At 44.0% G+C, this 18,312-nt stretch overlaps 1 protein-coding gene across 4 annotated transcripts in view; it reads right to left on the bottom strand.

Annotated features, from left to right (window-relative positions):
• Window positions 1-18,312, bottom strand: part of ankdd1a (ankyrin repeat and death domain containing 1A) — a 146,871-nt gene that overhangs the window by 89,983 nt on the left and 38,576 nt on the right. For 3 of the 4 annotated variants that reach the window (XM_067971656.1, XM_067971658.1, XM_067971659.1), the window contains exons 5-6: window positions 8,647-8,751; window positions 412-525 (exon numbers count right to left, since the gene is read on the bottom strand). In XM_067971656.1, coding sequence (XP_067827757.1) covers window positions 412-525; window positions 8,647-8,751 — 219 coding nt within the window. The remainder of the gene's footprint in view (window positions 1-411; window positions 526-8,646; window positions 8,752-18,312) is intronic. The other variant, XM_067971657.1, reaches the window with a different exon arrangement.

Below are 18,312 nucleotides of genomic sequence, written 5' to 3'. Positions count from 1 at the left end.
ACTGCACCACTTTCCTCCAACATCTTACTTGCATCCCTGTGTGTAAATCCCTCCATGATCTCGCCCCTCCCTATCTCTAGAAAGAACCCCCTCGAGCTTTCAGCCACTTGAAGCCCCATTTACTAGAATTCCCTCCCTAAACCTCTCTGCCTCTCCACTCCTGTTCCTCCTTTGAGACTCTCCTTAAAACCCACCTCTTTGAACAAGCTTTGGGTCACCCCTCCAGATATTTCCTCCTTTGCCTCAATGTCCATTTTTGTCTGATTCCTATGAAGTGCCTTGGGACTATTTTCTAGGCTAAAGGTGCTATATAAACACAAATTGTTATTGTAATAATGGTGAGTATAAAAACCCTACAGAATATTTACATTAACTGTGAACTGAAAGAGCTCAACCTTGGCCCATACTGACCATGGCCGTACTGACCTTGTCCTTCAAGCCATGGACACAGCCTGAGCCAATTAAGAATTCCACCACCTCCAGGTTGCCACGACTTGCTGCGAGATGTAATGCTGTTCGTTGCATCTGTAAAAAGGCAGCTTTTGTCATAAAACAGCAGAAACAGAGCGAAATAAACATTGCAGAACAAAAAATGAAACAAATATGGATATTCTCCTGGTGCAGGGGATTATTCACAGTAAAAGGGCGAATGCCTATCCTCCTCCATGCTTTTGCTACCTCTAGACTTGGCTATTTCAATGTTTTCCTGGCCGGCCTCCCATCTTCTACCCTCCATAAACTTAAGCTCATCCAAAACTCTGCTGCCCGTATTCTAACTCTCACCAAGTCCCATTCACCCATCACCCCTGTGCTCGTTGACCTACACTGGTTCCCAGTCCACCAACGCCTTGATTTTAAAATTCACATCCTCATATTCAAATCCCTCCATGACCTTCCTATCTCTGTAACCTCCTCCAGCCCTACAACCCTCCGAGATCGCTGCATTCCTCCAGCTCTATCTTCTTGTGCATCCCCGATATCCTTCGCCTCTCCATCTCTCTCTCCTCGAGATGCGGCTTAAAACCTACCTCTTTGACCAAGACACAATCTCAACGTATACTGTCCTAGAGAACATGGCAGGTTGCCATTGGCTCTTCTTTTTAAAAGATCTCTGGAGTTGTTCCCGGTGAACAAGGCATGGATGGAAACCATTCCTTTATCATTTGTCCTAGTGTGTCTGGGAGTATCGAGGGAGTTGGTCAGAAAATCAATTGCGAGATTATAGCTGGCCAACTTGTCTTCCACTTTTGAATGTTGGCTTTTGTATTTTTCCTTATTCCTGTGTCAGGGGCTTTGACAAAAAAGTGTGCTCAACATCAGGCAGATTCCTTTTGTGTTAGCCGTGGCTCAGCAGGTAGCACTCTCGCCGCTCAGTCAGAAGGTCGTGGGTCCCACTCCAGACACTTGAGCACATAATCCACTTCAGTGCAGTACTGAGAGAGTGCTGCATTGTCAGAGATGTCGTCTTTCGGCTGAGATGTTAAACTGAGACCTCACCTGCCCTTTTAGGTGGATGTTAAAAATCCCATGACATTATTTTGAAGAAGAGCAGGGGAGTTCTCTCCAGTGTCTTGGCCAATATTTATTCCCCCACCAACATCATTAACACAGATTTTCTGGTCATTTATCACCTTGCTGTGCGCAAATTGGCTGCCGTATTTCTTACATTACAACAGTGGGTGCATTTCAGAAGTAAAGCACTTTGGGATGTCCTGAGGTCATGAAAGGCGCTATAGAAATGCAAATCTTTCTTTCTTCTTTCCTGCTCCAGGATACTCAGTGATGCAGAAACACTCCTTCTTGTATATGTCTCACCTTTACCATAAATTCAGCTCACAGCTTGGTCCTCTATCTTTCACATGGGCCAGAGGAAACCCTTCCATTGCATGCCTGGGAGTTGTAAATACCGGAGTGTTGTTTGCACACACTGTATACAAGCCCAGTCCTTTTTGGGTCTTGGCTGTCACTGTCCCTTCTCAGCGACGTCCAAGCTGATGTCAGCTCTATCCAGGACTCTCAGGTACTGATACAAATCAACAGTTCAGACATACGGCCCACGTATCTTCCAATCAATAACTTTAAGGTCCACTCATGAGCTGCGAGGCCATAGTATCGCAATTGGGAGCCAACTACGACCACTGTTCAATATGGTGAGTAAAACACACTGAGTCTCCAGATGATTACGACAACAAACCAATACGATGTCTGAAAAGTAACACTGCAATATCTTCAGAAATACCTGAACAGTCACTCCCAAGCCAACTCTTATGATGTCATTCAAAGAATCATCGACGAAGACATCAAACGGGATACGAAACAACTGTGGACAACCCTTATCTCAAGTCTTCTTCAAGAGAGAGCGGTTCCAAGAGTTTCTAATGGACCCTTACTCTTAAGCTAACTCGCACCAAGTCCCGTTCGCCCATCACCCCTGTGCTAGCTAACATGCATTGGCTCCCGGTCCGGCAACGTCTCGATTTTAAAATTCTCATCCTTGTTTTCAAATCCTTCCATGGCCTCGTCCCTCCCTATCTCTGTAACCTCCTCCAGCCCTACAACCCTCAGATCTCTGCGCTCCTCCAATTCTGGCCTCTTGCACATCCCCGATTTTCATCATTCCACCATTGGCGGCTATGCCTTCAGCTGCCTAGGCCCTAAGCTCTGGAATTCCCTCCCTAAACCTCTCCGCCTCTCTATCTCTCTCTCCTCCTTTAAGACGCTTCTTAAAACCTACTTCTTTGACCAAGCTTTTGGTCACTATCCTAATCCTATGGCTTGGTGTCAAATTTTGTTTGATAACGCTCCTATGAAGGGCCTTGGGACATTTTACTATGTTAAAGGCGCTATATAAATGCAAGTTGTTTATTGATATGTGAGTCCTAGAGCTGCAATACACAGCAGGATAAAGACCAAGAGGCTTGCACAAGGCACAAGGCCCAACGCCTTATGAAAATCGATGAAGTCAATGTGCTTGTGTAAGGAACATTGGAGGGTAAAACAGAAGGAGTTGAAAAATCCATGTCAGCAGGTTACTAACCATGGAAAATATCAGGACTCATCCTGATCCCATCCTCTCAAGCACCATTCAGACACGCAGCAGAAATCAAAAGACATACGCTCCACTCAGCCTGATCGTTCCCCTTTAGAGCCTGGGACACTCCCACTACTGCATCCGAGCCCGATTAATGCAGCACAGGCTGAGAATCAACATGTGAAGAAGGTTATCTAGGATTGCAACGGGATCTTGATAAATTGGGCCAGTGGGCCGATGAATGGCAGATGGAGTTTAATTTAGATAAATGTGAGGTGATGCATTTTGGTAGATCGAATCGGGCCAGGACCTACTCCGTTAATGGTCGGGCGTTGGGGAGAGTTATAGAACAAAGAGATCTAGGAGTACAGGTTCATAGCTCCTTGAAAGTGGAGTCACAGGTGGATAGGGTGGTGAAGAAGGCATTCAGCATGCTTGGTTTCATTGGTCAGAACATTGAATACAGGAGTTGGGATGTCTTGTTGAAGTTGTACAAGACATTAGTAAGGCCACACTTGGAATACTGTGTACAGTTCTGGTCACCCTATTATAGAAAGGATATTATTAAACTAGAAAGAGTGCAGAAAAGATTTACTAGGATGCTACCGGGACTTGATGGTTTGACTTATCTGGGTTGGATAGACTGAGACTTTTTTCCCTGGAGAGTAGGAGGTTTAGGGGTGATCTTATAGAAGTCTATAAAATAATGAGGGGCATAGATAAGGTAGATAGTCAAAATCTTTTCCCAAAGGTAGGGGAGTCTATAACGAGGGGACATAGATTTAAGGTGAGAGGGGAGAGGTACAAAAGGGTCCAGAGGGGCAATTTTTTCACTCAAAGGGTGGTGAGTGTCTGGAACAGAGGCAGTAGTGGAGGCGGGTACAATTTTGTCTTTTAAAAGCATTTGGACAGATACATGGGTAAGATGGGTATAGAGGGATATGGGCCAAGTGCAGGCAATTGGGACTAGCTTAGTGGTATAAACTGGGCGACATGGACATGTTGGGCCGAGGGGCCTGTTTCCGTATTGTAAACTTCTATGATTCTATTCTATGGGGCCTTTCTGGTGAAATTGGAGCCCCACGAAGGGCATTACCTGCTCAGCCATCATGAGCCAGGATTAAATCATTTCAATTCCAATTAAAATAAAGAAACTTCAAGGTCACAATCAGGCCTCTAAACGTTACATCTCTTTCACTCTTGGTTACGGAGTCAATTTATCCCAAATACTGGTTACATTTCAAATCACTTGAAATAGCACTGGAAAGGGATGATGTAATTCAGGGGTCAAAGACAGAATCTATTTGGTAGAATTAAGGAACAAAAGAGGAGCTATTATGCTACTGGGTGTCTAGTGCAGGCCACCAAATCGTGGGAACGAGATAGAGGAGAACATTTGCAGGCAAATTGCAGAAAGATGCAAGAACTTTAGAGTAGTGATAATGGGGGACATCAATTATCCCAATATATCCATTGGGATAGTAACAATGTAAAAGGCAAAGAGGGGGAGGAATTCCTGAAATGTGTACAAGAGAACTTTCTGAAACATTGTGTTTCTAGCCCAACCAGAAAGGAAACAGAGCTGGATCTAGTTCCGAGGAATGAAGTGGGGCAGGTGGAGCATGTTTTAGTGGGGGAGCATTTGGAGAACAGTGATCATAATATCATCAATAGTTATGGAAAAGCACAAGCAACAATCAAATGTGAAAATACTGAACAGGAGGAGGGTTAATTTCAGTGTGTTACAAAGAGATCTTGCCTAGGTGGGTTGGAGTCAAAAATTGGTAGGCAAAACAGTAAGAACATAAGAAATAGGAGCAGGAGTAGGCCGTACAGCCCCTCGAGCCTGCTCCACCATTCAATCAGATCATGGCTGATCTTCAACCTCAACTCCACATTCCTGCCCAATCTCCATATCCCTTGATTCCCCTAGAGTCCAAAAATTTATCAATCTCAGCCTTGAATATACTCAACAAATCAGCATCCACAGCCCTTTGGGGCAAAGAATTCCAAAGATTCACAATCCTAATTGAACAATGGGAGGCCTTCAAGGAGGAGATGGTTCGGGTACAGATAAGATATAGTCCCACGAGGGGGAAAGGAAGGGCATCCAAAGCTACAGCTTCCTGGATGACTAAAGATAGAGAGATTAAAATGAAACAGAAAAAGGAAGCTTATGATGAATGTAAAGTTCATAATACAGTAGAGAACCAGGCTGAATACAGAAAGTACAGAGGAGATCTAAAAAAGGGAATAAGAGGGGCAAAGAGAGAGTACGAGAATAGATTAGTGGCTAACACAAAAGGGAAAACAAAAGTCTTTTATAAACATATAAATAGTAAAAGGGTAGTCAGCGGTTCAAGAAGGCGGCTCACTACCACCTTCTCGAGGGCAATTAGGGATGGGCAATAAATGCCGGCCTCGCCAGCAACGCCCACATCCCGTGAACGAATAAAAAAAAAGTCAAAGGAAGTGTGGGACCGATTAAGGACAAAAAAGGAAATCTTCATGTGGAGGCAGAGGGCACGGCTGAGGTACCAAATGAATAAATCGCATCGGTCTTCACTAGAGAAGAGGATGCTGCCATTGTAACAGTAAAGCAGGAGGTAGTCGCGATATTGGATAGGATAAAAATAGATAAAGAGGAGGTACTTAAAAGATTGGCAGTGCTCAAAGTAGAAAAGTCACCCGGTCCGAATGGGATGCATCCTAGGTTACTGAGGGAAGTAAGGGTGGAAATTGCGGAGGCTCTGGCCACAATCTTCCAATCCTCCTTAGATATGGGGACGGAGCCAGAGGACTGGAGGATTCCAAATGTTACACCCCTGTTCAAAATAGGGGAGAGGGATAAACCCGACAATTACAGGCCAGTCAAGCCTAACGTCGGTGGTGGGGAAACTTTTAGAGACAATAATTCGGGACAAAATTAATTGGCACTTGGAAAAGCATGGGCTAATATATGAAAGTCGGCACGGATTTGTTAAAGGAAAATCATGTTTGACTAACTTGATTGAGTTCTTTGATGAAGTTCTTCACTCAGGGTGGTGAACCTGTGGAATTCTCTACCGTAGAAGGCAGTGGATGTATTCAAGAAGGAGATAGATATATTTCTTAATGCTAAAGGGATCAAGGGATATGGGGAAAAAGCGGGAACAGGGTACTGAGTTAGACGATCAGCCATGATCATTTTGAATGGTGGAGCAGGCCGAAGGGAAAATAGGAACTCTTGCTCCTATTTTCTATGTTTCTGTGTTTCTATGAAGTAACGGAGAGGGTTGATGAGGGTAGTGAGGTTGATGTTGTGTATATGAACTTTCAAAAGACATTTGATAAATAATAGACTTGTTAGCAAAATTAAAGCCCATGGGATTAAAGGGACAGTGGCAGCGTGGATACAAAATTGGCTAAGGGACAGAAAGCAGAGAGTAGTGGTGAACGGTTGTTTTTCAGACCGGAGGGAAGTATATAGTGGTGTTCCCCAAGGGTCAATATTAGGATCACTGCTCTTTTTGATATGTATTAATGACCTGGACTTGGATATAGAGGGAATAGTTTCAAACTTTGCAGATGACGCAAAACTCAGAATTGTAGTGAACAACGTGGTCAATAGTAACAGAGTTCAGGAGGACAGAGACAGACTGGTGAAATGGGCCGACACATGGCAGATGAAATTTTGTCGCAGCGTCTGTAGCTGGGGGTTCCCTGTACGATGGGTTTCAGGATGCCCTCGATGTATCCAGAGAGGTTCTCACACAGGGTTCCGTTGCCTGATACGATAGGACGTCCGGGTGTGTTGGCTTTGTGTATCTTTGGGAGGCAGTAGAAGTCTCCCACGCGGGGACAACGGATGAACGGACACCGCGCAACAATCACCAAACAGGAGGGTTCCCTCCCAGTCGGGGAACACTTCAGCAGTCAAGGACATTCAGCCACCGACCTTCGGGTAAGCGTACTCCAAGGCGGCCTTCGAGACACACGACAACTCAAAATCGTCGAGCAGAAATTGATAGCCAAGTTCCGCACCCATGAGGACGGCCTCAAACGGGATCTTGGGTTCATGTCACGCTACACGTTACCCCACCAGCGAACAAATGTTATCTGTTTTTAATATAACGGGTCAGTTGCTGTCTTTTCTATGTTTCTACCTCTCTATCTCTGTTTTTTTTTGGTGATTTGTATATTCGGAGACCTTGCAGGTAACACCTGTCTGTCTGCACACTGATTGCCTTGGCAACGGGCAGTTGAAAAAACTGTCTGTAATCACCAAGCATTGTTCTGTGATTTATAAATGCGATTTCATTTCGAGGATTTCATTTCCAACAGCGTTCACCTGAGGAAGGAGGAAGCCTCCGAAAGCTTGTGAATTTAAAATAAAATTGCTGGACTATAACTTGGTGTTGTAAAATTGTTTACAATTGTCAACCTTTATAAAACACTGGTTAGGCCCCAGCTGGAATATTGTGTTCAATTCTGGGCACCGCACTTTAGGAAGGTTGTCAATGCCTGAGAGAGGGTGCAGAGGAGATTTACTAGAATGGTACCAGGGATGAGGGACTTCAGTTACGTGGGTAGGCTGGAGAAGCTGGGTTGTTGTCCTTAGAGCAGAGACGATTAAGAGGAGATTCGATAGAGGTGTTCAAAATCATGAAGGGTTTTGACAGAGTAAATAAGGAGAAACTGTTTCCAGTGGCAGAAGATTTAAGACACAGACTTAAGGTGATCGGCAAAAGACCCAGAGGCGAGATAAGGAAACTTTTTTTTTACGCAGCGAATTGTAATGATCTGGAATGCACTGCCTGAAAGGGTGGTGGAAGCAGATTCAGTAGTAACTTTCAAAAAGGAACTAGATAACTTGAAGGGAAAAAATTTACAGTGCTAGCGGGAAAGAGCTGGGGACTGGGACCAATTGGATAGCTGTTTCAAAGCGCCGACACAGGCACAATGGGCTGAATGGCCTCCTCCCGTGCTGTACTTACTATGATACTATGAAAAAAGGGGGCTGCGTTTATGAAATCAAGCTCCCAGTATGGAACCTCGCCAGCAGAAATGGTTATCAGGAATTCAGGCGCAGATATCGTGAATTAACGGGTCGATATCAACAACAACTTGCATTTATATAGCGCCTTTAACGTAGGACAATGTCCCAAGGTGCTTCACAGGAGCATTATCTAAGAAAAACTGACAACGGGCCAAAGAAGGAGACATTCGGGCAGACGACCGAATGCTTGGTCAAAGAGGTAAGTTTTAAGCAGTGTCTTAAAGGAGAAGAGCGCGGTGGATAGAATTCCAGAGCTTAGGGCCGAGACGGCCGAAGACACGGCTGCCAATGGTGGGGAGAAGGAAGTGGGGGATGCACAAAAGGCCAGAGTTGGACAAACGCAGAGTTCTCGGAGGGCTGTAGGGCTGGAGGAGGTTACACAGATATCAGGAATTCAGGTGCGAATATCAACAATTCAGGCACCAGGATCGGGAATTCAGGCACCTGCTTCCTTTGATTTTCCTGGGCTGAATTCCTGATATTGGATGCCGTCAGATGAGGCTGCATTCCACAAACCCGATTTTGTAAAATTGACTAAAATCTACAATTGGAAAATATTACACGCTTGCGTAATTACCTTCTCAGGTTTGTCCAACCAGACATCTTCCAGGTCCTCCATAATAAACTCCAGAACCTTGATATGGCCTCTTTCGGCTGCACAGTGCAGTAAATTTAAGCCGTTCTAATTCAGAAAAATAAGGAAATCAAAGCAATTAAACTGTACTCACATAGCGCACACACGAAATAAACCATAATTACAAAACGCACACCCTAAATAAACCGTACTCACATAACGCACACTGTAAATAAACCGTACTCACATAGCACGCACCCTAAATAAACCGTACTCACATAGCGCACACACTAAATAAACCGTACTCACATAGCGCACACCCTAAATAAACCGTAATCACATAACGCACACCCTAAATAAACCGTACTCACATAGCGCACACCCTAAATAAACTGTACTCACATAGCGCACACCCTAAATAAACCGTACTCACATAGCGCACACCCTAAATAAACTGTACTCACATAGCGCACACACTAAATAAACCGTACTCACATAGCGCACACCCGAAATAAACTGTACTCACATAGCGCACACACTAAATAAACCGTACTCACATAGCGCACACCCTAAATAAACCGTACTCACATAGCGCACACCCTAAATAAACCGTACTCACATAGCGCACACCCGAAATAAACTGTACTCACATAGCGCACACACTAAATAAACCGTACTCACATAGCGCACACACTAAATAAACCGTACTCACATAGCGCACACACTAAATAAACCGTACTCACATAGCGCACACACTAAATAAACTGTACTCACATAGCGCACACACTAAATAAACCGTACTCACATAGCGCACACCCTAAATAAACCGTACTCACATAGCGCACACACTAAATAAACCGTACTCACATAGCGCACACACTAAATAAACCGTACTCACATAGCGCACACACTAAATAAACCGTACTCACATAGCGCACACACTAAATAAACCGTACTCACATAGCGCACACCCTAAATAAACTGTACTCACATAGCGCACACCCTAAATAAACCGTACTCACATAGCGCACACCCGAAATAAACCGTACTCACATAGCGCACACACTAAATAAACCGTACTCACATAGCGCACACACTAAATAAACTGTACTCACATAGCGCACACACTAAATAAACTGTACTCACATAGCGCACACACTAAATAAACCGTACTCACATAGCGCACACACTAAATAAACTGTACTCACATAGCGCACACACTAAATAAACCGTACTCACATAGCGCACACCCGAAAGAAACCGTACTCACATAGCGCACACACTAAATAAACCGTACTCACATAGCGCACACACTAAATAAACCGTACTCACATAGCGCACACACTAAATAAACCGTACTCACATAGCGCACACCCGAAAGAAACCGTACTCACATAGCGCACACACTAAATAAACCGTACTCACATAGCGCACACACTAAATAAACCGTACTCACATAGCGCACACACTAAATAAACCGTACTCACATAGCGCACACACTAAATAAACCGTACTCACATAGCGCACACACTAAATAAACCGTACTCACATAGCGCACACCCTAAATAAACCGTACTCACATAGCGCACACACTAAATAAACCGTACTCACATAGCGCACACCCTAAATAAACCGTACTCACATAGCGCACACCCTAAATAAACCGTACTCACATAGCGCACACACTAAATAAACCGTACTCACATAGCACACACACTAAATAAACCGTACTCACATAGCGCACACACTAAATAAACCGTACTCACATAGCGCACACCCTAAATAAACTGTACTCACATAGCGCACACCCTAAATAAACCGTACTCACATAGCGCACACCCTAAATAAACCGTACTCACATAGCGCACACCCTAAATAAACCGTACTCACATAGCGCACACCCTAAATAAACCGTACTCACATAGCGCACACACTAAATAAACCGTACTCACAGAGCGCGCACCCTAAATAAACCGTAATCACATAACGCACACCCTAAATAAACCGTACTCACATAGCGCACACACTAAATAAACCGTACTCACATAGCGCACACCCTAAATAAACCGTACTCACATAGCGCACACACTAAATAAACCGTACTCACAGAGCGCGCACCCTAAATAAACCGTAATCACATAGCGCACACCCTAAATAAACCGTACTCACATAGCGCACACACTAAATAAACCGTACTCACAGAGCGCGCACCCTAAATAAACCGTACTCACATAGCGCACACACTAAATAAACTGTACTCACATAGCGCACACACTAAATAAACTGTACTCACATAGCGCACACACTAAATAAACCGTAATCACATAACGCACACCCTAAATAAACCGTACTCACATAGCGCACACCCTAAATAAACCGTACTCACATAGCGCACACACTAAATAAACTGTACTCACATAGCGCACACACTAAATAAACCGTAATCACATAACGCACACCCTAAATAAACCGTACTCACATAGCGCACACCCTAAATAAACTGTACTCACATAGCGCACACACTAAATAAACCGTACTCACATAGCGCACACCCTAAATAAACCGTACTCACATAACGCACACCCTAAATAAACTGTACTCACATAGCGCACACACTAAATAAACCGTACTCACATAGCGCACACCCGAAATAAACCGTACTCACATAGCGCACACACTAAATAAACCGTACTCACATAGCGCACACACTAAATAAACCGTACTCACATAGCGCACACCCTAAATAAACTGTACTCACATAGCGCACACCCTAAATAAACCGTACTCACATAGCGCACACCCGAAATAAACTGTACTCACATAGCGCACACACTAAATAAACCGTACTCACATAGCGCACACACTAAATAAACCGTACTCACATAGCGCACACACTAAATAAACTGTACTCACATAGCGCACACACTAAATAAACCGTACTCACATAGCGCACACACTAAATAAACTGTACTCACATAGCGCACACACTAAATAAACCGTACTCACATAGCGCACACCCGAAAGAAACCGTACTCACATAGCGCACACCCTAAATAAACTGTACTCACATAGCGCACACACTAAATAAACCGTACTCACATAGCGCACACACTAAATAAACCGTACTCACATAGCGCACACACTAAATAAACCGTACTCACATAGCGCACACCCTAAATAAACCGTACTCACATAGCGCACCCTAAATAAACCGTACTCACATAGCGCACACACTAAATAAACCGTACTCACATAGCGCACACCCTAAATAAACTGTACTCACATAGCGCACACCCTAAATAAACCGTACTCACATAGCGCACACCCTAAATAAACCGTACTCACATAGCGCACACACTAAATAAACCGTACTCACATAGCGCACACACTAAATAAACTGTACTCACATAGCGCACACCCTAAATAAACCGTACTCACATCGCACACACCCTAAATAAACTGTACTGACATAGCGCACACCATAAATAAACCGTACTCACAGAGCGCGCACACTAAATAAACCGTACTCACATAGCGCACACCCTAAATAAACCGTACTCACACAGCGCACACCCTAAATAAACCGTACTCACATAGCGCACACCCTAAATAAACTGTACTCACATAGCGCACACCCGAAATAAACTGTACTCACATAGCGCACACCATAAATAAACCGTACTCACATAGCGCACACCCTAAATAAACTGTACTCACATAGCGCACACCATAAATAAACCGTACTCACATAGCGCACACCCTAAATAAACTGTACTCACATAGCGCACACCCTAAATAAACCGTACTCACATAGCGCACACACTAAATAAACCGTACTCACATAGCGCACACCCTAAATAAACTGTACTCACATAGCGCACACCCTAAATAAACCGTACTCACATAGCGCACACCATAAATAAACCGTACTCACATAGCGCACACCCTAAATAAACTGTACTCACATAGCGCACACCCTAAATAAACCGTACTCACATAGCGCACACACTAAATAAACCGTACTCACATAGCGCACACCCTAAATAAACCGTACTCACATAGCGCACCCTAAATAAACCGTACTCACATAGCGCACACACTAAATAAACCGTACTCACATAGCGCACACCCTAAATAAACTGTACTCACATAGCGCACACCCTAAATAAACCGTACTCACATAGCGCACACCCTAAATAAACCGTACTCACATAGCGCACACACTAAATAAACCGTACTCACAGAGCGCGCACACTAAATAAACCGTACTCACATAGCGCACACCCTAAATAAACCGTACTCACACAGCGCACACCCTAAATAAACCGTACTCACATAGCGCACACCCTAAATAAACTGTACTCACATAGCGCACACCATAAATAAACCGTACTCACATAGCGCACACCCTAAATAAACTGTACTCACATAGCGCACACCATAAATAAACCGTACTCACATAGCGCACACCCTAAATAAACTGTACTCACATAGCGCGCACACTAAATAAACCGTACTCACATAGCGCACACCATAAATAAACCGTACTCACATAGCGCACACCCTAAATAAACCGTACTCACATAGCGCGCACACTAAATAAACCGTACTCACATAGCGCACACCATAAATAAACCGTACTCACATAGCGCACACCCTAAATAAACTGTACTCACATAGCGCACACCCTAAATAAACTGTACTCACATAGCGCACACACTAAATAAACTGTACTCACATAGCGCACACACTAAATAAACTGTACTCACATAGCGCACACCATAAATAAACCGTACTCACATAGCGCACACCCTAAATAAACTGTACTCACATAGCGCACACCCTAAATAAACTGTACTCACATAGCGCACACCCTAAATAAACCGTACTCACATAGCGCACACCCTAAATAAACTGTACTCACATAGCGCACACACTAAATAAACCGTACTCACATAGCGCACACACTAAATAAACTGTACTCACATAGCGCACACCCTAAATAAACCGTACTCACATAGCGCACACCCTAAATAAACTGTACTCACATAGCGCACACACTAAATAAACCGTACTCACATAGCGCACACACTAAATAAACTGTACTCACATAGCGCACACCCTAAATAAACCGTACTCACATAGCGCACACCCTAAATAAACTGTACTCACATAGCGCACACCCTAAATAAACCGTACTCACATAGCGCACACACTAAATAAACCGTACTCACAGAGCGCGCACACTAAATAAACCGTACTCACATAGCGCACACCCGAAATAAACCGTACTCACATAGCGCACACCCTAAATAAACTGTACTCACATAGCGCACACACTAAATAAACCGTACTCACATAGCGCACACACTAAATAAACCGTACTCACATAGCGCACACACTAAATAAACCGTACTCACATAGCGCACACCCTAAATAAACCGTACTCACATAGCGCACACACACTAAATAAACTGTACTCACATAGCGCACACACTAAATAAACCGTACTCACATAGCGCACACCCTAAATAAACCGTACTCACATAGCGCACACACTAAATAAACCGTACTCACATAGCGCACACCCTAAATAAACCGTACTCACATAGCGCACACCCTAAATAAACCGTACTCACATAGCGCACACCCTAAATAAACCGGACTCACATAGCGCACACCCTAAATAAACCGCACTCACAGAGCGCGCACACTAAATAAACCGTAATCACATAACGCACACCCTAAATAAACTGTACTCACATAGCGCACACACTAAATAAACCGTACTCACATAGCGCACACACTAAATAAACCGTACTCACATAGCGCACACCCTAAATAAACCGGACTCACATAGCGCACACCCTAAATAAACCGTACTCACATAGCGCACACACTAAATAAACCGTACTCACATAGCGCACACACTAAATAAACCGTACTCACATAGCGCACACACTAAATAAACCGTACTCACATAGCGCACACACTAAATAAACCGTACTCACATAGCGCACACACTAAATAAACTGTACTCACATAGCGCACACCCTAAATAAACCGTACTCACATAGCGCACACCCTAAATAAACCGGACTCACATAGCGCACACCCTAAATAAACCGGACTCACATAGCGCACACCCTAAATAAACCGGACTCACATAGCGCACACCCTAAATAAACCGTACTCACATAACGCACACCCTAAATAAACTGTACTCACATAGCGCACACCCTAAATAAACCGTACTCACATAGCGCACACCCTAAATAAACCGGACTCACATAGCGCACACCCTAAATAAACCGGACTCACATAGCGCACACCCTAAATAAACCGTACTCACATAACGCACACCCTAAATAAACTGTACTCACATAGCGCACACCCTAAATAAACCGTACTCACATAGCGCACACCCTAAATAAACCGGACTCACATAGCGCACACCCTAAATAAACCGGACTCACATAGCGCACACCCTAAATAAACCGGACTCACATAGCGCACACCCTAAATAAACCGGACTCACATAGCGCACACCCTAAATAAACCGTACTCACATAACGCACACCCTAAATAAACTGTACTCACATAGCGCACACCCTAAATAAACCGTACTCACATAGCGCACACCCTAAATAAACCGGACTCACATAGCGCACACACTAAATAAACCGCACTCACAGAGCGCGCACACTAAATAAACCGTAATCACATAACGCACACCCTAAATAAACCGTACTCACATAGCGCACACCCTAAATAAACCGTACTCACACAGCGCACACCCTAAATAAACCGTACTCACATAGCGCACACCCTAAATAAACTGTACTCACATAGCGCACACCCTAAATAAACCGTACTCACATAGCGCACACCCTAAATAAACTGTACTCACATAGCGCACACCCGAAATAAACCGTACTCACATAGCGCACACACTAAATAAACCGTACTCACAGAGCGCGCACACTAAATAAACCGTACTCACATAGCGCACACCCTAAATAAACCGTACTCACATAGCGCACACCCTAAATAAACTGTACTCACATAGCGCACACACTAAATAAACCGTACTCACATAGCGCACACACTAAATAAACTGTACTCACATAGCGCACACACTAAATAAACCGTACTCACATAGCGCACACCCTAAATAAACCGTACTCACATAGCGCACACACACTAAATAAACTGTACTCACATAGCGCACACACTAAATAAACCGTACTCACATAGCGCACACCCTAAATAAACCGTACTCACATAGCGCACACACTAAATAAACCGTACTCACATAGCGCACACCCTAAATAAACCGTACTCACATAGCGCACACACTAAATAAACCGTACTCACATAGCGCACACCCTAAATAAACCGTACTCACATAGCGCACACACACTAAATAAACTGTACTCACATAGCGCACACACTAAATAAACCGTACTCACATAGCGCACACCCTAAATAAACCGTACTCACATAGCGCACACACTAAATAAACCGTACTCACATAGCGCACACCCTAAATAAACCGTACTCACATAGCGCACACCCTAAATAAACCGTACTCACATAGCGCACACCCTAAATAAACTGTACTCACATAGCGCACACCCTAAATAAACCGTACTCACATAGCGCACACACTAAATAAACCGTACTCACAGAGCGCGCACACTAAATAAACTGTACTCACATAGCGCACACACTAAATAAACCGTACTCACAGAGCGCGCACACTAAATAAACTGTACTCACATAGCGCACACACTAAATAAACCGTACTCACAGAGCGCGCACACTAAATAAACTGTACTCACATAGCGCACACACTAAATAAACCGTACTCACAGAGCGCACACACGAAATAAACCGTACTCACATAGCGCACACCCTAAATAAACCGTACTCACATAGCGCACACCCTAAATAAACCGTACTCACATAGCGCACACACTAAATAAACCGTACTCACATAGCGCACACACTAAATAAACTGTACTCACATAGCGCACACCCTAAATAAACCGTACTCACATAGCGCACACACTAAATAAACCGTACTCACATAGCGCACACACTAAATAAACTGTACTCACATAGCGCACACACTAAATAAACCGTACTCACATAGCGCACACCCTAAATAAACCGTACTCACATAGCGCACACACACTAAATAAACTGTACTCACATAGCGCACACACTAAATAAACCGTACTCACATAGCGCACACCCTAAATAAACCGTACTCACATAGCGCGCACACTAAATAAACCGTACTCACATAGCGCACACACTAAATAAACCGTACTCACAGAGCGCGCACACTAAATAAACCGTACTCACAGAGCGCGCACACTAAATAAACCGTACTCACATAGCGCACACACTAAATAAACCGTACTCACAGAGCGCACACCCTAAATAAACCGTACTCACATAGCGCACACCCTAAATAAACTGTACTCACATAGCGCACACCATAAATAAACCGTACTCACATAGCGCACACCCTAAATAAACTGTACTCACATAGCGCACACCCTAAATAAACCGTACTCACAAAGCGCACACACTAAATAAACCGTACTCACAGAGCGCGCACACTAAATAAACCGTACTCACATAGCGCACACCCTAAATAAACCGTACTCACATAGCGCACACCCTAAATAAACTGTACTCACATAGCGCACACACTAAACCGTACTCACATAGCGCACACACTAAATAAACTGTACTCACATAGCGCACACCCTAAATAAACCGTACTCACATAGCGCACACCCTAAATAAACTGTACTCACATAGCGCACACCCTAAATAAACCGTACTCACATAGCGCACACACTAAATAAACCGTACTCACAGAGCGCGCACACGAAATAAACCGTACTCACATAGCGCACACCCTAAATAAACCGTACTCACATAGCGCACACCCTAAATAAACTGTACTCACATAGCGCACACACTAAATAAACCGTACTCACATAGCGCACACACTAAATAAACCGTACTCACATAGCGCACACACTAAATAAACCGTACTCACATAGCGCACACACTAAATAAACTGTACTCACATAGCGCACACACTAAATAAACCGTACTCACATAGCGCACACCCTAAATAAACCGTACTCACATAGCGCACACCCTAAATAAACCGTACTCACATAGCGCACACACACTAAATAAACTGTACTCACATAGCGCACACACTAAATAAACCGTACTCACATAGCGCACACCCTAAATAAACCGTACTCACATAGCGCACACACTAAATAAACCGTACTCACATAGCGCACACCCTAAATAAACCGTACTCACATAGCGCACACCCTAAATAAACCGTACTCACATAGCGCACACACTAAATAAACCGTACTCACATAGCGCACACCCTAAATAAACCGTACTCACATAGCGCACACACTAAATAAACTGTACTCACATAGCGCACACACTAAATAAACCGTACTCACATAGCGCACACCCTAAATAAACTGTACTCACATAGCGCACACCCTAAATAAACCGTACTCACATAGCGCACACCCTAAATAAACCGTACTCACATCGCGCACACACTAAATAAACCGTACTCACAGAGCGCGCACACTAAATAAACCGTAC

Source organism: Heptranchias perlo, chromosome 34 (assembly GCF_035084215.1).
Source record: "Heptranchias perlo isolate sHepPer1 chromosome 34, sHepPer1.hap1, whole genome shotgun sequence".
Classification (NCBI taxonomy): domain Eukaryota; kingdom Metazoa; phylum Chordata; class Chondrichthyes; order Hexanchiformes; family Hexanchidae; genus Heptranchias; species Heptranchias perlo.
Note: the sequence above shows the minus strand (reverse complement) of the source record. Positions and strands in the feature narration are given on the sequence as shown.